Here is a 22,559-nt window from a genome sequence, read left to right as displayed (position 1 = left end):
CTTCTATGAGGACAGGCTGAGAGAGTTGGGGTTGTTCAGCCTGGAGAAGAGAAGGCTCCGGGGAGACCTTAGAGCAGCCTTCCAGTGCCTAAAGGGGGGCTACAAGAGAGATGGAGAGGGGCTTTTTACAAGGGCCTGTAGTGATAGGACACGGGGTAATGGCTTTACACTGAAAGAGGGTAGATTTAGGTTAGAAGTAGGGAAGAAATTCTTCACTGTGAGGGTGGTGAGGCACTGGAATGGGTTGCCCAGAGAAGCTGTGGCTGCGCCATCCCTGGCAGTGTTCAAGGCCAGGTTGGATGGGGCTTGGAGCAACCTGGTCTAGTGGAAGGTGTCCCTGCCCATGGCAGGGGACTTGTTGGAACTAGATGACCTTTAAGGTCCCTTCCAACCCAAACCATTCTGTGATTCTATGATCACTTTGAAGACATTCCTTTTATAAAAGTACATTTCTGGAAAATGTTTGTATTCTATTTTACTTCTAAAAATACTTTTAAGAACACCCAAACCCTAAAAGGCTTGTCCTGCAAAGAATGGTATGCCTCTTTGATGGTACTTTAATACTTAGGTTCATATGCTCCGTTATTAAGTAGATGGACAAGTTAAAGTTCAGTGGAGAATAGGTGCTGTATCGCAGTTCCTCGCACATGGAGCATCAGAGTTAAAACTGGAGCTGGGATATTCTGTCTTCCTCCCAGTAGTCAGGTTATTCTCATAGCAAGGAGAAGGAGGTATGCTCTGCAGCATCTCAGAGAAATAGTTCTTTTACACAGTGTGTGGGTGTGAACTTGTATGATTTTTCTGTGTTTGGGACCAGGTCCAGCTGCTGCTGCGGTGGAAGGAGGCCGTGCCCCTGCCTTCTGGCAGAGTCAGGCCCTCTGACTGCCTCTCAGTGGTCATTTGGTGTGTGTATGCAGAACGCTGAATTTATGTGTATGAGAAATGCGTATTCACACAGGTTGTATTTTAACACTATTGCTTTTGCCATGATCAGAATGGAAACTTGATGGTTGGGTAAATTTTCAGACTGTTGTATCTGCATATGGGCCATGCTGCTGTTAATACACTTGCCAACCTCAAGTGTCCTGTGTAATACTGTGGTTTTTTCCAGAATTAATTTAATGTATTCATGTGTTTTCAAAGGCAAATTATTTGTGAATGTCACATAACTAAAGTCTCTAGGAACCTAGATACATTGCTGTTTTAATATTACTGGAAATTTGAAAACTTGTATTTCCCAGTTTATAAACTTGGGTATGTGCACTCCCCAGTACTGTACCCCTAAACTAGCAGGCTGTTTAACTTAAGCTCTGTCTTTAGTTGCTAGAGAGAATCTTCTGTAGGGATAATTCTGTGGGCTTCTGCCCTGTACTGAGGGCACTTCTTGTCTCAAGACACTTGTCCTGCCTTGTCCCTCTCTGATGAGGGAAGGGAGCATGGGGAGATCAAATGGTTGAGTTCCAGTGTTGGGTAATGTACATTTCATATATCTATTTGTGTCTATACATATAGGGATTGCTTCTTACAGCTGAAAGAAACTTAGCAAAGCTAATGGAACAAGACAAATAGACTGAAATATTTTTAATGTATTATTTCTTGTATAAAAAAAAAGATAAACCTGATAAAATATTGGTAGACAAAGTTCATGGACAGTTTGAATGGGAATAAAATGAGGTGTGATTTTAAGACTTGAAGTGAACCTTCAGCCTGTTGATGCTTAGTTTCCAGGGGTGGAGGTGGCTTGTGTCAGGAAACAGAGCTGTTCAGGGAAAGGCAAAACGAAGAGAACAGATAATCGTGAGTTCAAGAGAGGGCTGTGGTGATGCCCGGGTCGAGCGGCAGATGGATGAGGTTACAAAAAATGCACAGGAAGGGCAGGGTTTGAAAGGTGGGAGTGGGCTTGCGAGTTCCTGGCTCTGCTGGTCATCACCTTCTCAGTATAACCAGGTGTAGGGCAGAAGTTGCAGCTGGTAGGGGTGATGGCTTTCCTGTTCCTGCTGTGAGTAAGAAGAACCTGAATCCAAAGAACACCTTGCAAATGTAACCTTACATGCGTTAAAGGCTTTGTCATAAAAATGATTTTTTATAGCAAGATCTGCCCTCATTTTTTTAATGAATTGAATCTGGCTGTGCTGTAGCTTTCACTTAGGTAAGCACATTTCCTAACTGCCTTTCGTTTCGAGAGACTCCGTGGCTTTGATGGTAGTTACTGAAAGTTGCTTCAAAATGCAAGAATGAAATGAAAAAGCTGAATTTTTTTGAAGAAAATACAGTATTTCTTTCGAGTATTTTTCACCAGAGGTGGTACAAGCACATCTGTTGATGTCTAGTAGCCTGCTGTTCAACCCTGACTTGAGGAACCACAAATAACCATTGTGTTGGGCAACATGACTGGCTCTGGAGCTCGCTCGTCATACAGCACCGAACAGTGCAGCTATTCACGGTGTCTGATTCAAGGGGCTGACAGCAATCTTTATCTCTGCATAGAAACTACAATTTTCCTCTGGGACTGAAGCAACAAAGCTCGAGGGGAAAAATGACTGTGTTCAGCACCAATTTGTTTCATGCTGTCAACGGCAAGGCAGGAGCATAGGGAAGTCCCCTCTTCCCTCAGCCAAAGGCAGGTGGTATCAACTTTTTAGTATCTGGGGCTTATGGCTCTGTTTTATGTATGTTAATCTTTCTCACAAGTGAGGTTTTTTTTATTTTTTTTTAAAATCTCATTAGGTCAGAAGGGCATAATGCTTTTCTTAAAGATTTCTTGTAGTATTGGTCTTATTTTATTTTTTAAAAAATACTGTATTGATTATATATGTATTGATGAATTGTATCTATGGAATGTAAATGCAGTTTCAAAATATTGTTGTGGTCTCAGGTAGAAGGAAAGAGGAACTTTTTGGGCTAGTTTCAGCATCTAAAATCAATAGTTAGAATGATACAGCATATGAATATCAGAAGAAATACTGCTTTTGCTGAGAATTTGTCAGAATTTGCCACTTAGGGGTTTGCAGCAGTTGAGCGGCAGCTAATAAATTTTCAAAACTATTAAAGAGATTCTGTTGATTTTTTTTCAGGACCAAAAAGAAACAAAACTCAGAAACCGCAGAGGCATTTGTGTAATTTCTAACTCTATGTTTAAGAACTCCCATGGGAACCTCTTAAAACCAACAGGTGTTTTCTAGCTTTTTAGGTCTTTATTGTTTTCTAGCTTTTCGGGTCTCCCTGGAAACACATAAACAATTCCATCACATGCCTGCTCTTCGATCAGAGTCTTTAAATATGGAAACTCTTGTTTAATTGCAACACACGCTCTTTGGTAATATGAATTGTGACATAGTGTATCCTTAAAATAGCTTCATACCTCGATCGTGGTAAATGCATAATCAAATCAATCCATACCAGGATAGTAAGTAGTGGCAATTGGTAATTGTTGTAGTAAAATTAATTTCAGGATTGTCGGGACAGCAGTGTTGGTGTGTTTCTTTGGGTTTGATTTTTTTCAGTCTATTTTAATTATGACCAAAGTTAAATAATTGAGCAAGGATGATGTTTATGGCAGCAATTCCCTAGTGTTGCTGGGCCCCAGAATAGATTTCTCTGTACCGAATCCTCATAGCCCATGTTGCTTCTGGATTGTTTGGCAGCTGTTCATTTTATTTTATTTTTGCCCAAGGCATGCAAGCAGGTATTGAATATGTTTACGCTGTTGTCTCTTTCTGTAGGAAGAATGGGCAAACAAGGCATTGCCTGTTTATAAAGTTTCTGGAATGCTAGAATCATTTGTTTCCAAGCAAACAAAGTCAGGACAATGGGGAAAGGATATTATTATTGGGCCTCTGGGACTCTACTACTGCATTTTATTTTGAAATAGCCTTTAATATTTCTGACCTGATTTCCTGAGCAATATAAGAAAATTCCGAGTGGACAGCTAGCTTTCCTTATTTTGGAAATGCCTCTGCTTCCCCCCTGGCTTTTTTTTTTTTTTTTTTTTTTGACTTAAGATGCAGGTTATTTTCTTAATGCCAGAAGAACTTATCTGCTGGTGGTGCACCACTGTATCTGAAAAGTTCAGCAAAAATTAATTCTCAACACAAATCAAACCAGCTAATGTAGTGTCAATGTCCCACCAGAAGGTAAAGGAGAAAGTAAAAAAGGGAAATAAATTATGCAAGTAAATAGCATCGCAAGAGGGAGCACTGAGTGTAAGGTTAGATGATAGATGTTGTTTGAGACTGTCTTGAGTGTCCATCCATGAGCTTTCAGCCAGGTAGGATCAAGTCTTTAAAAAACCATTTCAGATCTTCCACTTGCATCCCAATGAACGAGGAACCTTTATAGTGTTGGATCCTCGAGGGACTAAAATTATGTCATGGCCTTGTGGTCCAGATACCCGAATCCAAACCATTTCTCCTTCCACCCTTGAATAATATTAGCAGGCATTATTCCATAGATGTCTGTTAAAACTTTATTTTAAAATGTTGTTTCATGTTAACTGAATGCCCTGGGGCGGGCAGGCGTCCCTCACTCCAGCCTGACGGAAAGCACCTGAATGGCACTTCAACACAACAGTCCAGTTTGGCGCTGTCCAGGTTTAATTTAGCAGATTTGGGGCATTTTCTGGGGTTATTCTTACAAGAGAAGGAACAACTTTCTTGCTGGGAGTGCTGAGCAGTTGTTATTGCGCATGGGTGGGCTGTGTCTGGGCAGTGTATACACTTCATTTTGGTTCATCTCCTGGGGGATACCCTCTCTCCATTTATGTCTTCAATAACATGTTTACTGTTAGCATATAAAAAAAATTTGGCTGGTTTTCATTTTCCTTTTACAATGTTTCTGCATAACAAATGGAACAAATTTATTGCATATTCTTGCCGAGTTAACCTCAGTTGCTGGTGGCTTACGAGGACCAGCCGGGAGCCAACTTAGTCTGTGCAGACTCTATTTCAGCAATACTTCTGCTACCCTTGAAATAAAAAGTCTGCTGATATTGTGAAATAACGCATGGTATTGTGAACATACTGAGTATATTATTGCATGGTATTAAGACACTAACAGGGACAGATACCTTGGCTAATGTTGTGGCATTCTGTGCTGTTTCCTTTCGAGACTTCGGCTATGTAATTTTGAGAGTGTCTCTAATGCTGACCTGGTGGGGATGGTTTGTGCAGGGCCTTTCTTAAGCTTTTGACTGAGGCATAAAGTGATCATTCCTGGTAACACAGAGATATTTCTGTTGTTCATGTCAAGGGACGAGGGTAATTGTCAGACAGGAAATGACCTGAAGAAGAGGCGAGAGTTGCTGTCAAAATTCTTTCATGATCATGTACAGCATTTGCCACATAGCTGAAAAAAATCTCATTGGCAAACATAGGTTTTGGAGAAGAGGAGCTACAGAAAGGTGCTACACCTTACAGTGACTGCAGGAGGAATGAAGAGAGAAAAATCCTTCCTTAAACGCACAGATGTGTTTGCTGCCGTCAGTAAAAGTGACTCAGATGTTCTGCATGTTGTCTAAAAAAGATTAAAAAAAAATTTGTAGTAATTAGAGGTGCTTATGAAGACTTGGTAATAGTCCTCATCTTCCAGAACTCGTGCCATCATTTCATTTCTGAAGTCTCTGGGCTGGGATGTGGTTCTTCTCTTTGGTTTCCCCCCAGCTGTGGTTTAGCTCGTGAGAAGCTGCTAAACTGGTCACAGCTCTGAGGGCTCGGCTTCCTGAGGGCCCTGAATTTTGGGTTGAAGGATGAGAACAGTCAGAGGTATTTAAAAGCACAGCCCTGCAGTTTTTGTCCCCCTGAAGCAGATCTCCCTGGAAGCTGTGGCTGCAGCGGGGGCACTTCACGTGCCACAGGGAGATGTCAGACGGGAATATGCATGACCCAAGAGACTGCGCGTCGATTTTCTGCCACATCCCCGCAGTGTGGACAGTCGTTCTTGGTGTGGCCTGTCAGTCTCTTGAGCGATTCACGTCGTTGCTGGTTGGTTGACCTGCCTGCCGGGTCCCATCACCGTCTCTGTCCCTCCTGTAGCTTCAACCTCGGAGCAAGTGGGAGAGAAGAGTACACGAGCAGAAAAGGTTTTTCCAAGCGGATTGATTTCTAGCTCTGTGGTGTTTGTAGTTGAATTCAGCTGTGTAGGCCTATCTGACCACCAGTATTGGAGGGGGAAAGGTTCCTCTGACAGACAGGCTCAGTTATTTGAGCCTTTTGAAGGCAACTAAGTCACAGAGGGTGTTTTCTTTGTGGAAAAATAGTCAGTCTATGCCAAAAGCTGGGCATAACTCTCCACTATTTAAGGAATGGAAGGGAGTGGGGCAGAAGAGCCCATGGAGAGTCAAGTCTACCTCTTGACTTTAAAAACCTATCATATGTGGACTTTCACAGATTTTTTTCAGAGTGAATATATGCATTGGAAGTTATGGGACTCTGGAGGTGGCAGGAGTTGTGGTACTGGTCACCGTCCTCAGCCTTGAGCAGCTCCTGGAGATCTCAGAAAATACGTTGGTGCTCATTATGTGTTTCAGCTTGGTGTTGTAGAAGTCCTTCCTCATCATATCTCTGCAAAATAGTGAGAGTCCATATGAAATCTCGTATTTTTGAAAGGAGATCTATCTGTTTTCATTTCACCCTCCCACCGGTAGTTTTTGTTTTGCATCTGGATTTCTGTTTGTTTATCCAATCATCAAATGTGAACATCTGACGTGCTCCTGGAGCCAGTAGTAATAATGACTTCAGGAAGAATGAAGTTCACCATTTCTTTTTAGATAATCGTATGGAAGAATAGCTGAAATAAGCAAAAAACTGATAAAAGTTTGAGTTTTTGTCTCACACATTAGGCAAATAGTGGTTCTGAGTTTCTACAGGAAGGTTTTAGGATAGCAGTGTCCAAGCAAAAAGGTCAAGTCCCTGTAGGACATACTCAGTATATTCAAATGAAGGAAACTTTGTATAAATGCAAACATGAAATGCTCCCTGAGGGCAATAGCTTTTATTTATCCCCTCAGTGTTACAGAAAACAAACTTGGAACCAATTTCTGCTCTTTAAAGCATCACTGTGAGTCTCTGGAGGATGCTGTCCTCCTTCCTGCGCATTTACAGGTCTCCAAGGAAGAGTCCTCTCCAGTCGGCTCTATATGAGAAGCTGGAAGTTTCTTCTGCACTAAGGCAGAGAAACAGTTTATTTGCATCACAGCTGTTATTAAACAGGAAGGAAGAAAAGGCCATAGGTTAACTTGGCATCAAAGCACATTTATAATGAAAATTGGCAATCGTAAGGGGGGGAAAGTCACATCTCCTGTACTGCAACGTTAGACGACAGGTTACTTGAATCTTATTGATTGTGGAACGGTTAGGGCTAAAGCAAGGCTGTGCTAGAATGGAGATGAAGGTGATACTTAAATGTTGCCTGCTGTTGAGGTATGTGATTGTGAGAATCCCATTGTGATAAAACTTAATGCCTCAGAAACGGGAGATTGTATGTACTTATCTGGAAGTTACCTTTCTTTCAAACTGATAAAATTCTGAGGAGAATAAAAATAGAAATTGCTATCCACTGACTTGTATCATCTCATTTGGAACAGGTTTTTTAGGTGCTCTAGCTGATGGAAAAATATATTCTTTAAATAATATTTAATGCAATCTGTCATGTTCGTGAAGTAGAGTTGCATTATACGGGGTGTAGAAGAGGGAATTGAAGGAAATAACTTGTTAACTCTTACCAGCGATCTGACGGTGGAGATCCTGCTCCCGGGCTGCAGATGAGTGTTCACAGCAGCAGACCTGACCTGGCAGCGCTGGTCTCCAGGATGGGACAGGGGTTAATGCTTCTGTTTGCATTACGCTGGAAAAAAACGATTCTGAAGTCTGTGCAAATGGTTCACAATTTACTTGAGCACTAGGTGGAGATGACTGCAGGACCTGCAAGCAGAGCCTGTGTTTCCCTGGCTCTGCAGAGGAGCTGCTTCGCTCATCACAGTAGGTCTTTCTGGTCTGTTTATCTTCCTTTTTGCCCACAGGGAGCCATTATGTGAAGGAAATTTTTGGACAGGAAAAGTTATAAACTAAACAGAGAAGACAGACAAAGGCTGAAATAAATGAACTAACGGTGTTCTTGTTTTGTCGGTTTGAATGAAGGCTGTTGTGGTTATATGCATGTCTTCTTCCAGCAAAAAATTGTTAATAGGTTTCTGCCTGTCCTCAGTTACTTATTCATGCCCCTGAGCTGCCACTCACTGGAGATGTATAATGTTGTTATTTGTGGGCTGTAAATCAGATCAGGGAAATGTTTCCTTCTGGAGGACTCTTGCTTTAGTATTTTATTTATTTATTTTAACCTGGGCTGAGGTGGTTCTCAGGTATGGAGGGAAGGGAGAAGAGACGAGGGGCGTGGGCCGAAAGTAGCCTCTGATCCTGGACATTGTTTTTATTGCTGTTTGTATTCATACACATACTACACTCTTGTTTTTCCAGTGCTATGAACTGTGCTTCCTTTCAGCGTAATGTTGAAAAGAAGATCCCCTATGGCTACTTGATGTTTTAGATGGCTACATCGCAACTGGTGGTCATGTCTTAAAGACACCACGTAAAGACAAAAGTAAAAAGACCGAACAGGAAGAATAATAAACTAATTATTACTAAATCAGTGTGAACCTGGATGAGGAATACCGTGTTTCTGTGAAAGCACGGATGGCTGTGAAGGAGCTGCCCTTTCCTTAGTGTAGAGGGAACGGGCATTGCCCAATAACCCCAGACTCTGACCTCCAGTTTGTTGCTTCCCCTGGATGTCCCTGTTTAAGAGCCCACTCGTGTACCACTTAGCTTGTCATGTTTGTGCTTCGTGTGACACTCCTCTGATTGCCCCAGGGGGAAATTGCCTTGGTCTCAGTAATCCTTTCAGAATGAGCATGTTATCAAACCCTAACGTTACTTCCGGACGTTGCAAAATAAAGTTGTTTTCAAGACGTATATTGCCACATATTGATGCAGAGCTTAGTCATCAAGTTTTTTTTCTCCTGTTAATTTGTTAAATAACTATTGAAAACTCTTCAATAACAAATACAGCTTGGCTATTTAAAAAAGGAAAAAATCTCCTGTGTCCTCCATGTGTATCTCCTATTATCTTCTTCAGAATTACAATTTCTCCTCCGACACAGAGGGTAAATCCAGAGCTTCTAAAGCAGAACCCTAAAATGTTTGCTGCAAACACACATCCCTTGTTAACTAGTATTTACATAAAACATGCTGACACCACTTTGGAGAGATTGAGTAGGATGCTTTCTCAGCTGTTGAAATTTGCACACGAGATGGAAGATGTTTTGATTAAAAAAAGGGTTAGCTGAATATTTTTTCCATTTATTCCCATGTGTCAAAATCAAAGCAGCATTTCTCCAGGCGTTTTGCCCATTTTCTTTTTTTGTTCCTCTTGTTCAGTTGTTTGGATTTTTTTCCCTCAAGGTTGGGATTTGTGGTTTTTTGTTTTTTTTTCTCAATGGAGGAATTCAATCATTTAATGAGATAAATACATGTAAAAATGCCTTTCAGACTAAAATGAACATAATATTCCTAGTTTTAGATTCCTGTTTATTTTTAGTAGTATTTATAAATTCATTCTTTAATTTATCGGTATAGGTAATGGTGAACTAGGGGCAGCTGGTGGAAGACCTGTGAGACTTCAGCAATAATGTTCTCCTGCTGTAAGAACTGTAATGAAGAAGATTACAGTTATAATGTCTATTTTATTTCTATACCTTCTGCCTTATGAGTTTTCTAATATGAAGCCCTTTCTGTGATAACATTTTAGTATGTGGTTGCTTAGTTTATTTTTGAGCTGTATTTCAAAAGCCTCCTGTCGAGGAGGAGAACTCCCAACTTTATTAATCAGTGTTGAAATGACTTCTTAAGAGCATAAAATAGAATCTTATCTTCTTTCCCTGCAGTGAGGAAAAACATTCCCTTTCTGTCTCTTTTTTTTTTTTTTTTTTTTTTTTTTGTTGTTGTTGTTTTTATTTTCTCAATGTGGATGCTAGTGCTTCTGGCCACTTAGAAACTAGAGCAAAATCTTTTTTTAGAACATAGAGCAGAATTTTCATAATAAACCTGATCTTGTGCAGATTTAGAGCCTCCTTTGGGGGGAAGCTGGAATTAGGGAGGTTTATACGCAATGTAATTTCAGGGTTCCATATTCTAAAAAATCTCCATGGATTTACTACTGCTGCCTGGATTAGGAAGCCCTTTAATTTGCTTTTAATTAAAATTATTTTCATTTATTCTGTGCCTTCTTCAAAGGTCCCAAGGCACCTTACAAACTTTGATGATTATATATATAAAATGCAAAATCCATATTCATGCGATGCTGAGGTTTCAAGCTGAAGTTAAGTATGAAAGAGTTTCACCCTCCTTTTTTCTATTAGTATTTTTAGAACCTCAATTCCCCGTTACAGTGCAACTTTGAGAGCACTGTAGTTGTATATGTTTGGTCTCAATGAGATTGCAGTCCAAAGTGTAAATGCTGACCTTCCATAAATATCTTATCTGAATAATATGTTTAAATAGCCAAGGCTTTATTTTTGCAGCCTCACTAAGTTGGAGGAAAAAAAAAAAAACAGGTAAATACCTTTATTTTTTAAAAAAAGGAAATGGACCTATTGCAGAAAAGTTCAAACCAAAATGCTATGAAAATTATATAATAAAGTGGAAACTCTTATATAGCTCGTAAGTATAGTTAGATTATGCTAATTTTCTTTTAAATAGCTGATTTTAATACAGTGTAAGTATTCAGAAATGAAGAACAACTTTTTTAAAGATGACTACTGCACTGCATTTTACTTTTGTACTCCACAGTCACTACTAAAGAACAGAAGAAATGGGGTCATCAACTGGAAAATGCCCATATTTTAAATGACTTTGGTGGTGGTTTCTTTTGTTTTGGTTATTTGCTGTGGAATTAAATCTGATGATCATCACAGAAACCTGCAGAAGTCCAAGGAGTAGTATGGATAATGCAGTCTCAGGTAAGGATTTGATGCCCCAGCTAAGGTGACGGTGACAGAGCCAGCACTGGGAGAGGAGCAGCAGAGAGGGATACTGCCAGGAGCGAGGTTGCACAAATGCTGAATTTTTCCAAAGACTGGAAAAGTTACTTTTATGCTGGTTCTTTTTGTTTTGGAAGAAGCATAAACTCTAGTGGCAGAGATGCTAAGATTTTTTTTTTTTTCCCCATACTCATGAGTTTAGACAGCTCTGAATTAATGTTGAGACATTTTCTAACGACCTGCAGTCTGCTGGAGGCAGAAGTTCTCTGTGTGCTTTTGCACGACGTAGGCAGTTGTACAAATTCAGTAACTGTACCATGAATTTTTAATACATGGTAATTAAAATGAAAAAACAGAGCAAAGTCTTTAAAAACAATTTAGACATATTTATTTCATAATAAAATCTTGTCTTGAGAAAATGGGTCTTCTACTGTCGAAGAAGAAAACCTGAAACTTCTGCTTGTGTATAGAGAGCCAGAAATTTCACTGTTCAAGTTAGGGTAAGCAAAATGCCATTTTTGACATTACACTGTTGTTTGAGAATATTACACCAGAATTGCGAGCAGCATATTTTCTTATAATACCGTTTTTGTTTTCTAAATGAATACAGCAGTGTTCGTTTTTACGGAGGAGTTATTCATGAGGAGTTCACAGAACTTGCTCAGGATCTGGGAGGAGGGTAGATGGTTGTGCTCAGCAGTTTGACCAAGGACAGGATTCTGGGGGGATTTTGGGGGGTTAACTTTTGAAAGGTTGGAATTTTTGTGTGGATATCTAATGTACAATTTAAAAAAAGCCCGATGTAATTGTCTACAGCAGCTACAATTCTGTAGCCTGTAGGCAGTGATCTGCTGAAGCTGTCCAGGTAGGGTAGAGGTGGTGCTGGTGGAGACTGCGGTTGACTAGCAAGAACTGAGTGATCCCAGTGAACGGAGAACTTTGACTTGCAGGATTTCCCTCCCTAACACTTGAATGATTCAGTTTGAGGCTTACGGGTTTCTTTAATTTGTTTTTCGTCCACCATTATTTCCCAAACCTGTTCCCCATCTCTTGCTCTACAGTCAAAACTGTAAAGTCTCAGTATTATTTTCTGGTATAACTGGTCAGTAAAGGTGACTGATCATGTGAAGGCTGGTATTAGGCAAAGCATTAGTAAAACCTGTTGTAAGGCAGAGTGTCTCCTAAGGGCAGGTATGCCTCCTTCTCCCTGCCGTGTCCTCTTCTGTCCTCCATGGTTTATGGTGGCAGTGGATTTGTGGTGGTAGAGTTTTTCTTCAGACCTGGAGTGGCTTGTTTCCAATGAGAATTTGCTTGCAACTTTGGCCTGAGAATCCACAGATTTCTGTTGCCTGGAACCACGTTAGGCAGTAGGAAAACTGTATTTTAAGAGTACGAATGACAATTGCAAAGTAAAGCTAAAAGGCCGTTCTTTTCATTTTTTCTTGTTTTTAGTTGACTCTTACCTTGAGTAAGACGTTTGAATTAGAAAGATGGTTATAACCATCTTATGAAACCACTGTGCTCTGTTGCTCTGTGAATAGATTATAATAAAAGGCTGGTTTGGGATTGTGTTCATCTGAGACCAAGAAATATGCTGCTGCAGGGTGATTTCTTGTGAAATTGTAGGCCGTTAAGACGATGGACTTAGTGGCAGCTATCCACATACAACTTTATTAAGGGCCAGTTTGTGCATTTGTGGTGAAAACCATAGCAGTTGTGTATTTTTAACGACTTTGGAAGCCATCTGTGTTGCATCTACTGTGCTTCATTGTTTCATTTAGGCACAGATGTTAGAAAAATGTCTGAATGGAGTTATGTAAAACGCCAGTGCAAATAGTTATGCTCTTTGAAACGAGGATGGTGTCGTCTTGTTTTGACTCTGGGGAGGTTAGATGAAATGGGCTTCCTAGAGGAACATCAAAGACCACAATTTGCAGCTGAGCGTGACCCCAAATGCTTTGTCAGAGCTCGCTGCTCTTCATCCCTTTAGTAGTGCTACCACCGTGTGGCATCGGCGTGAATTATGATCCCTGGGAAAATGGCATTCAGGCTGCGTGTCGCTGCCCATGGGAGGATGTTGGCATCAAATGAAGTGCCATTGTGTTGGAAATCCAGTTGAAGAGCCGTACCCTGCTGTCCTGATGTGATGCTTCAGGACAAAAGAGTGTGGAGAAGCACCTGTAAATTATATAGATTTAATGAACAGCCTTCTAGGCTTCCCACAAAGCGGTGTGCACTGCTCTTTAGACAGTGCTGTTGTATTTTGAAGGGGAGGGAAAGGTATGCGGGGGGGAGATTCCTGAGATAAGCTGTGTAACTGCTGAGGGTTTTGGCCGGCTCTGGTCTGGTGCACCTTCACCTCTCTGCGATGATCAGGAGTTCATCTGTGGGTTTATCTAAAGCTGGATATGCAGCGGATGCTTCAAAGTTGTTGTCATCTCGTTCGTGCGTGAAAGGAAGTTCCTTAATGAGTGCAGGGTAAAAGTCATTTTCATAATTACTGTTCTAAAATAAATTTAGGAAATACTCATGACTTCACTTGGCAGTCCCTGGAAGACCTAATCTAAGGCCCAGTTTTCCACAGAAGATTGGACCAGGTGGTCTCCAGAGCTCCTTGCCAACCTCAGCTTTCCTATGATCAATTTTAAAATCCCTTGGCATGTCTCTTTCAGGACTTGCAGCCTTTTCAGTAGACGCAATTAATTAATTTCAGGTGGAAAAGGGTGCTTAAAAGAAGCCTTTGGGGGGGCACATGTAAACTGGTTTCAAGCATTTGGGGGGGGGGGGGAGTGGGTGTGTGTGTGCAGACTCCTTTCAATGCATGCAGGGCGAGTAACCAGCTTATTAGAAATAAATGCAGTTGCACACTCGTCAGTGAGCAGCGCTCCAGTTGAGCTGTTTGTATTTCTGCTGCACTGAGGTATAGTGACATTTGCGAGTTCGTCTCCCTTGAGTGCTTGTGGCAAATGGTCAAAACATTAGCAATTGAAGTCTGCTGAAATAACTGCAGGTCTTAAAGCATTTTATATTCATCAAGAAGCAATTTTTGTTGTTTTTTTTAAGATGCGGTACAAGAGTTGGATGTTAGTTAACGTAGTCCTGATTTTGTATTCTGTATACATCTCCAACATCCTAACAAACATCCTTTGCACATCAAAAACATAGAAGGCATGCAAAGCCTGACCTCTGAACACAGTGGGTTTTTTCCTGTTTACGTTGGCCAAGACCCTTAAAAAAAAAATATTTTGTCATGAAGAAGACTACCAAATAAGTTCACATCTGTGGAAGCTTGTGTAAGGTAGGCAGTGAAACTTGGCATGTTCTGCATGTTCTTGGCCTTCCAGGAGATCATTCAGGACATTTGTGTGGTATCATCGTCTTACTGTTGGATACACATGGGATCCAAATGAAATGGCTGGTACTGCGCTCTAGCAGGCAGCAAACTCCGAAGTCAGATTTGCCCAGCAGCTGTTCCTCATTTAATCTGAACAAACATGAGAGTGAAGGTCTTTACACATCATTTTCCACTGGATACTGTTCAGCCGTGTATTCATGTGTAACTTTTCTGCCAGTGACCTGGATGATGGGATGAAGTGCCCGCTCAGCGGGTTGGCAGATGGCCCCGGTTTCGAGGAGCGGTTGCTGGGCTGGAGGGCAGGGATGCTGTGCAGAGGGACGTCGAAAAACCTCCTGGTATCGGCCAAAGCCAAATGCGAGGGCGTGAGGATGTGAAGTACGAGCCCACAGGAGAGGACTTGCAGGGTGGGGACTGACCTGCAGTCTTCAGCTACCCGGAGGAAGGTAATGGAGAAGAATGAGCCAAGCTCTACCCCGAGGCACAGAGCGCAAGGGCAGGAGGCAGTGGGTGCAAGCAACTGGTTATATGGGGAGAAATTGCAACTGGTTATACGGGGAGAAGAAGATTCCCTGTGAGGGTGATGTGCAGCACTGGAGCAGGAGCCCGGGTGCTGCAGCATCTCCTCCTTGGAGCCCCACCAGCACGAGCACACGTCCCAGCAGCCTGGAGCTCAGCTCTGCTTTCAGCGGGAGGTTGGGCAGGGTGACCCCAAAGGTCCTTCTCAGCCGAAGTTATTCTATCTCATTCGGCATTGGTGCCCACCTAAAATCCATGCCAGGAAGCTGTACGTGCTGTTAAGTGACTTGCTATTGTTAATTGTGAATTAAAGAAAAAATGCAAAAAATTAATCCTCTGAATGACTTGTGAAAGGGGATTCACATCTGGGTGCAACTCCAACTGCACTTGGGTATATACAGCGTTATTTCAAAACACTGGAGATCCTGACACTTTTTATCATCAATCTGCTGAATTTATTCATTATTATTAATAATTATGATTAGTCTAAGAAAATGTTTGACATTTCTGTTCAGAGTCTGTATTGACAGAATAGCATAGCTTATCACAGCAGGTGTTTGTGCTGTTCTGTGGGACTGCACTGCTTTAAAACACCCTCTGGTTACAGTCATTCATTGAATTATATTTTAAATTAATTTTCATGAAGGAGGTGTACTGTTATGCTTCTATTTTAGCCATGCTGTTAGCTGGTGTAATACTGGAAATCAAAACAATTCTGCTGATTCAGAGAAATGTAAAATTTTACATTTATGTAATGATTAAATTGTCAATGCTTATAACAGACTATAGGGCAAAGTGAGATCTCAGCTTAGATGTGGAAAGGGTTGTTTTCCTGTAATGTAGATCTGATCAGTATACTTGACTTAGTGAAGTAAAAGTATCATTACAGTCCACAGTTTATGGTTATAAAGAAACTAAGAAGTGAACCCATATTTCAGTGATCAAAAGATAACATGTTTCAATACTGGTCACTCACCACCACCTATCCTCTGGAAAGAGCTTATCTTGAGCCATCCCATCGTGGTAGTATTTATATAAAAAATAGTGCTGTTTCTAGCCCATTAAACCAGGATCTCTAACACCAGAAACAGTTTGTAAAGGAAATAAGATACGTATCTAGGTAGCTTTGTGTGGTACCTTTGATACTTGTATATATACTTATATAGACATACATATATCATAGCTATACATATATGAAAGCTAACACACAGTTCTACTCTGTTTTGAATTTTCAGTGTTGAAAAATGTGTCAGTTTTGGTCAAGTTGGTACAGTTATGTCTTACAATATGTCTACTTCTGTGTTTTTATTGATGCATTTTGCATATGTGGGTGAGCGTGCACTAATTAAAAGTTGTGGTAAAAGCTGTGGATCTTTAATGATTTTCTTCAGACCTTTTTGTTGAAGCAGGGAAGGGTTTCCCTCTGCAGAGTAGAAGGAGGAACCTCTGCAGGCATCAAGTATCAACAGAAAATGTATTTAGATTTAGATCTTCATAGAAGGAAAAGGTTGGCAAGCTGTGCAGAAAGGTATGCAGATAAGTTTCGAATTATATTCTGCTGGGGGAATCATGTTTGTTTAGAAAGGCTGCTGCTGAATGAATCACTAGAAGAGCTCCTGTGGCCTCTTTTGGGCAATATTTAGAAAAGTGCTTCGTTATCAGTGCTGTGAGGTAGAGGGACACAGTGGGCTACAGCCATAGCTCTCAGCCATTGCAACCAACTCCCACGGGTACAGTACGTGGTTTAACTGAGCACCAAAACCCTCTGCATTTCGGTCAGAAATCCCCCTCTGGTCTAGACAGCACATGGCAGCAGCCCTGCCTGGGGACCTCCTTGCTTTCATTGGTGCTTGCGCAGGTAACTTTGCAGATTGTTTGGGTTTCTGGCAGCATCGGTGCCCCTGGGTGCAGTGGGTTGGTCCTCAGAGATGGGTAGAAAGCCATTGGCCTTTTCAGAGCCAGCAAGATCTTCTCAAGATATTTTTATGTACTGAGTTGAGAGACAACAAGTTGCGTGTATAGTCGGCATTTTCCCCTATTTTACCAGTTTGCATTGGTCACGATCGAGTGGTGTGATACCTTGCCCCGAAATCTGATCAGGAAATGTTAACTTTGACCAAATTGCATCACTTTAAACCTGCAGATTTTGTCACCTCCCTGTTTATCCTTTTTCCAGATCCCTGAAGTATGGTATTTCTTTTATTTATGTTGTCCAGGCACCAGCACAGCTCCTCGTGAAACACCGTTATGAAAACCAGTAAGTAGTTAGAGCAGAAAGAGTAAAGGGTAGAACAAGTGATTCACCTGCTAGCAGGTCTTCACCTGTGTCTCGTGGTTAAAATACAGTGAAGTCAAGAACTTCAGTTTTGTATTTTCCAAAAATGATCCTTTGGATGTATCCTCCATCGCAATGTTATTCTTAGTGATTACTGTTCATGAAATAAGGAGAAAAAAAACCCACAGCGTCTTGCCGTTCCACCTAACTTCATATTTTTTGTCATTACTCGTGAAACAAAAGTTTTGCTTTGTTACTGAATAATCGAGTTGTACGTTTAGAAAATACTCCTTGCAGGTTCATCTTTCACTAGCAGAAAGGCACTTTAAAGAAGGCATTGCCTTATCTCAGTAACACATCTTGGAAAGTAATTTAGTGAGCAAATTGCCAGATAATTGCGTTGATCTGCTGTTGAGAAAAATGCTGAAAATGAACTGTTCTTAATCATGATATCAAAATACTGGTTCTGTTCTATTAATTAGCATGCTGTGAAATAGGATTTTTTTTTTTAAGGAAGCAACTTGAGCTGATCTGGTTTGCTTTTTATTTTTAGTTAATGCCTTTAGTTGGTTCCCTGAAAGAAAGCTCTGTGCTTGTGTGTGTGAAAGGGAGAACAAAGTTTCTAGGATGTTGATGAATGAAAACACTGAAGATTTTTCCATAAAAGAAGTTTTGAGGTATATCTCAGGATTTTGTGTAGCTTTGCTGAAAGATTTTTCTCTTTCCTTCAACACCACTATTTTCCTAAGAGTTGCTCACCAGTGACAGCATGTGCTTTGCTTTTGAACCTGTTAGCAGCAAAACATCTGCATTAGTCTGTCATCGTACGTCTGCATTTTCTTTCACTGACAGGTCAGAGAAGGTGATGACTGAACAACCAGGAGATGCAGAAAGGCGAGCAGTTTGGCTCTTTCCATGAAGTTTTAAATCTTTCTTGGCAGTTTTGGTGATGGCAGGAAAGTTTCTGTTCAGACATGAGGGGGGTTCATTTCATAGGATGTTTATGACTTAATTTGCTCTTCTCCTACAAATAGGCTTTGCTTTGTAGTCTTTACTTGGCCTGTGGACAAAAGGTCTCTTGGAAGCCAGTGTGTTTGATTTTTTTATGTTGTTGGGTTTTGTTCCTGTTTTGAAGCGCTTTTTTGCAGAGTAGTGTTGACCTAAGTTTAGTTACCGTCAGTTTTGTTGATAATTAGACTTGGCTGTCTGCTCTCCAGCAATCTCTCTCTCTCTCTCTCTTTTTTTAAAATATCTTTATGTAGCTTAGTTCTGTGATACTGCCAAAAAACTAAGACAGTGAAATAGGTGCAAAATCAGCTGGAGCCTGGAAATGAGTTACAATCCCATTATTTTGTCTCATTTATTTTTCAGCAACATGACTATGGTTCTTTGGTGGCCTTTCAGGAAAGGTATGCGGTACACTTGAGTATGAATGGAGGAGAATTGAGGATATGATTCCTTTAGAGAATTGCTCCAATGCTACTTCTGATAAGGCTAAGATAAGTTTTATGAGACAGCTAACTTGCACTAGGTTGTACATTAATGACTTCAGCTGGGATGGCAGATCATAAGCACAAAATATGCATGCCACAGGGCAGGTTTTTGTAGCTAATACCTGATGTGATGTGAAAGGAAGGGATATGTTTCAGACAGAGACTGCAAAGCTGCTTGTAAATCCATTTCTCTCCATCACTGCAGTATGCCGTATATAGGATGTATATATATATATTTTTTTTTTTGCTGTTGAAAAGTGTGTGAGGTGGGGAGAAGCCCTTGACACCCCGGCAGTGCCTCCTCAGGTTGAGGTCTCCTGGGATAATCCTTACCACTGCAGGAGCGAGTCTTCTGCCAGACATGCTTTGCTCAGGGCTATATGAGCAAATTATCCTCATTTTCTTCTCTTGATGGAAAGAGGTTGACTTGAACCTAGCAAAATCAGAGCTACCCATTGTCGGTTTTGCAGCTGCCAGAAAGATTTCTCGCCAGAAAATCAGTTCGGGCCTTCCATCTAATGAGGCTTCAAGTTCTTCATGAGTCTTCCTGAGACTTCATTAACTCAAGTTTATCTGCTGCCTTTCTGAGTTTTCCACAATTAGCAATTGCTAACCATGTCTAAGAAAAAGACCTTGTTGTTGTTACGTGAAACACACAGTCCCACAAAGCACGTGGGTGAACTCCTACCTCTCCTCTTCCCACCACCCCGCTCAAAATGAGTGTGGGTTATACTGTCAGTTGGTGTGGCTTCCCAGAAGGCGATTTCCTTGCTTTTGTACGTCTAATAGGCTTTAAATTAGCTTTGCCAGCTCACTGAGTGTGACTCTTGGTTCTTTCAAATGCCTGTGAAAAGACAGTTCTCGGAGCCTGCTGGACTCTGAAAACAGAATATAGTGAAAATTACCCTGACTTGGTGATAAAAACCTGGTTTACTTTTTCCAAAGGTACCTGCTGTCTCAGGCTTATGCATCTTTTCAAACACAAAATTTCTCTCCTTCTTCCTTCTTGTGAGATGTTTCCCCACATGGATGAAAAAATAAAGTAGTTGGAGATGGGATTTTGAATTTAATCTCATGCAAATAGGTTGCAGGAACCCACTTTTGGGGACGAGGAACAGCGGCACCTGAGCGATGTGAGCAGTGCATCGAAGGCAGCTGTTAACTAGGTTTAAAGTTGAGCCCCAGTTTCCCAAGCTGGGTTTTCCCACGGCAGGGGGAAGGCAGCCAGCGTGGGAGCACGCTGACAGTGCGCTTGTAGGGAAGAGGGAAAATTGCAGAAAAAAAAAAATTTCCTGCAGCTTCCCCTTCCCTTCTCCCCCAGTATCTGTGAGTAGGGTGTGATGAGACTGAGACTGTATATTGAATATTTTGTTTACCTGTACCACAAGTAGATTTTTCTCTGTCGTACATGGCCACGTTCTCAGTAGCTGCTCTGTTGAAAACAAGAGGGGACTTCACTTTGACACACCTTCAACCAGTCATTGATCAGCCTGAACATTTCCTTTTCCAGTCACAGGAGGAAAATTTTGATGTTATAACGTGGCCGGAGCCTCTCGGGTTATTCCATTGAATCCACAGGATGAGCACTTATCACATGCTAAAGCCGCAAGCAAAATATTCAGCAATCAGGGTTTCCATTACCAGGGTGGGACTATACAAACACACTGAATTTATTCTATAAAAAAGCTCACCCTTTTTTTGGCTGATATGTTCTGAAAGACGAGTTTGACAGACAGCAGCATTCAACTGATCTGAAAAAATGGATCCCGTGGGGCAGTGGCGTTTGTTCTTCCACATCTCTGCGTCAGTTGGAAAGCAGGTAAATAAAAGGCAAATAAAAATAATCGGTTTGTATAATGCCATTTAACAAAGCGTGCCTGTATTTCTAGATGTGTGTTGTCTTTGGGACCACCGAGGGAAATACAGATGATGTGCGTCTCCTATTTTGCCATGCAGGGGTAAATCTGCCCAAATGCTGTGGAAGAGGGGGGCATGGCTGGGGGTGCAGGGAGGCAGCGAGGGACCGGCAGGGATGGGAGATGGGACTGGGACAGTGGAAACACGTCTAATATGCAGGTCTTGCTGAAACAGAACTCAACTAGTGTGTTTAGACTGAAGGACTGAAAATGAACCAAAATTACTTTTAGTAGGTTGTCCATTGATTGACCTGAAATAATCTCTCCAGGAATATTAAATTAAAAAATTAAAAAATTAGGGAGAACAGCAAAATATTAATGACTTGGGTGAAAAGAGTTGGAAATAAAATTTGGAGGATCTCCTTTAGTCTCTTAGGCCTATATTTTGAACCCTAAAATGTACATGTGTGTCACTCGTCTCTGTGAAGCTGGTACTATGGCTTGGGCTTAAAAGTATGGGTGTGTATATGTGCTTTGAGTGATTGTGGTCCAGAATGTACAGGGGAAAAAAACAGGATAATGTTCCCTGGACCAGGAAACACAGAAAACTAGGAAGGTATTTTAAATATTCATTGCTTTGAAAGATTCCTTGTTTTAGAGAAATTAATTTGTTACAATGTGGTAACTGATTATGCAAAATATAAGATGGAAATGCAAAACAAACAAAGAAAAGTAAAAATGCTAGTACCTGTGCATTTTTAAATTATACTGCTTTCATACTGGAGATTTTGGTGATGCTATTTTAAACTTGTTTCATCAGAAAGGGTTATTAAAAGGAAGTAAGGTTGACTGGTTTAGTTTCATATCCTCTAAAGCTAAAAGTGTCATTTAAGTAATTTTAGGGTCTTTCTGTGTCTGACAGAAACTAAAATTAAGTGTTTATGTTTCTATAGCCTAAGGCAATCTGAGCTCATCTGAAAGTTTTATAGTTGTCTTATTAAAAAGTTACTGTTTAATTAGCTATATCATACTGACAGGGTATTTTTATTACATCAGAAGTAGTAATGGGAACAGACTATGATGCATAAAAAATCTGGCTCGATACTTGTAAAATTGCACTTCTAGTGAAAACTTCGAATTCCTTCCCATATGAAAAGAAAATTAATCTTCTGAAATGAACCTTGAGGTGTACGCTATCTATATGCTCGGTTGTTCTGCAGGTAAGTGGAAGTATGGAGGGGTGTGAATTTTGGAATAACAAACTGTTTGTGTAATATTCCCTGGTAAAAAGCCTGAGAGCAGCCCTGCACCGTGCAAGCGTCGAGGTTGAATTAGCAACCCCAGTGTGTACATACGGGCTGTGTCTGGGACCTCGGGACCCCCCGGTGTCCCCGTGGTCCCTTGGGGAGGGACAGAGCCATTCCTGGGAACCTCCTGGTGCCTTGGCTCGTGCTTCTCCTGTGGTGTGAAATGTGCTTTTCGCCCATCCTTGCATTGTCCCCCCAAACGCACCCCTGCTTGTATATTATCCTCAACGTGTAATGTCAAATAAGTGACCTAAATGTCACGTAAGTGAATAACTGGATGCCAAGGCTGTCTGAAGTGCAGGGGAGTGCGTGTTTGTGCATCCTCCACGTGAGTCTGGGCTACCAGCAGGTTTCCAGTAAGCAGAAACAGATGGCTCGGGCAGACACAGAGCTCTTGCCAGCTTCCTTTTTTCAGAGGACGCCATAGTAAACACTGGGGCAGGAAAAAAAAGTCATTTTTTATTAAAAAACCAAAAAAACCCAAACAAACAAACCAAAAAAACCAAAAACCTGCCCTTTCAGAAAACAACTGCATTTACAATGGGAGGAGCTTTCCTACCCTGTTATTTTGGCGGATGCTGCTGGTGCTTGGCACTGAAGGGGAGCAAGGGCAGGACATGTGCCTGCCAGACAGTACCAGGTTGTAGGCTCTGCTCTTGCTGTTGTCTGCTGTTGTGTTTGTGAAAATAAAGCTTGCAGATTTGGAACTGAGTGTCCTGTACAAA

General features: G+C 41.2%; 1 protein-coding gene across 3 annotated transcripts in view; it reads left to right on the top strand.

Annotated features, from left to right (window-relative positions):
• The first annotated feature begins 2,459 nt into the window (after positions 1-2,459).
• The window catches only part of PTPRE (protein tyrosine phosphatase receptor type E), a 109,246-nt gene continuing 89,146 nt past the window's right edge, over positions 2,460-22,559 (top strand). For 2 of the 3 annotated variants that reach the window (XM_030030837.2, XM_030030836.2), the window contains exon 1: positions 2,460-2,620. In XM_030030837.2, the coding sequence (XP_029886697.1) occupies positions 2,565-2,620 (56 nt within the window). In that variant the 5' untranslated portion in view covers positions 2,460-2,564. Of the gene's footprint in view, positions 2,621-20,440; positions 20,491-22,559 lie in introns of those variants that run through there. The other variant, XM_030030838.2, reaches the window with a different exon arrangement.

This window comes from Aquila chrysaetos, chromosome 11 (genome assembly GCF_900496995.4).
Source record: "Aquila chrysaetos chrysaetos chromosome 11, bAquChr1.4, whole genome shotgun sequence".
Taxonomy (NCBI): Eukaryota; Metazoa; Chordata; class Aves; order Accipitriformes; family Accipitridae; genus Aquila; species Aquila chrysaetos.
Note: the sequence above shows the minus strand (reverse complement) of the source record. Positions and strands in the feature narration are given on the sequence as shown.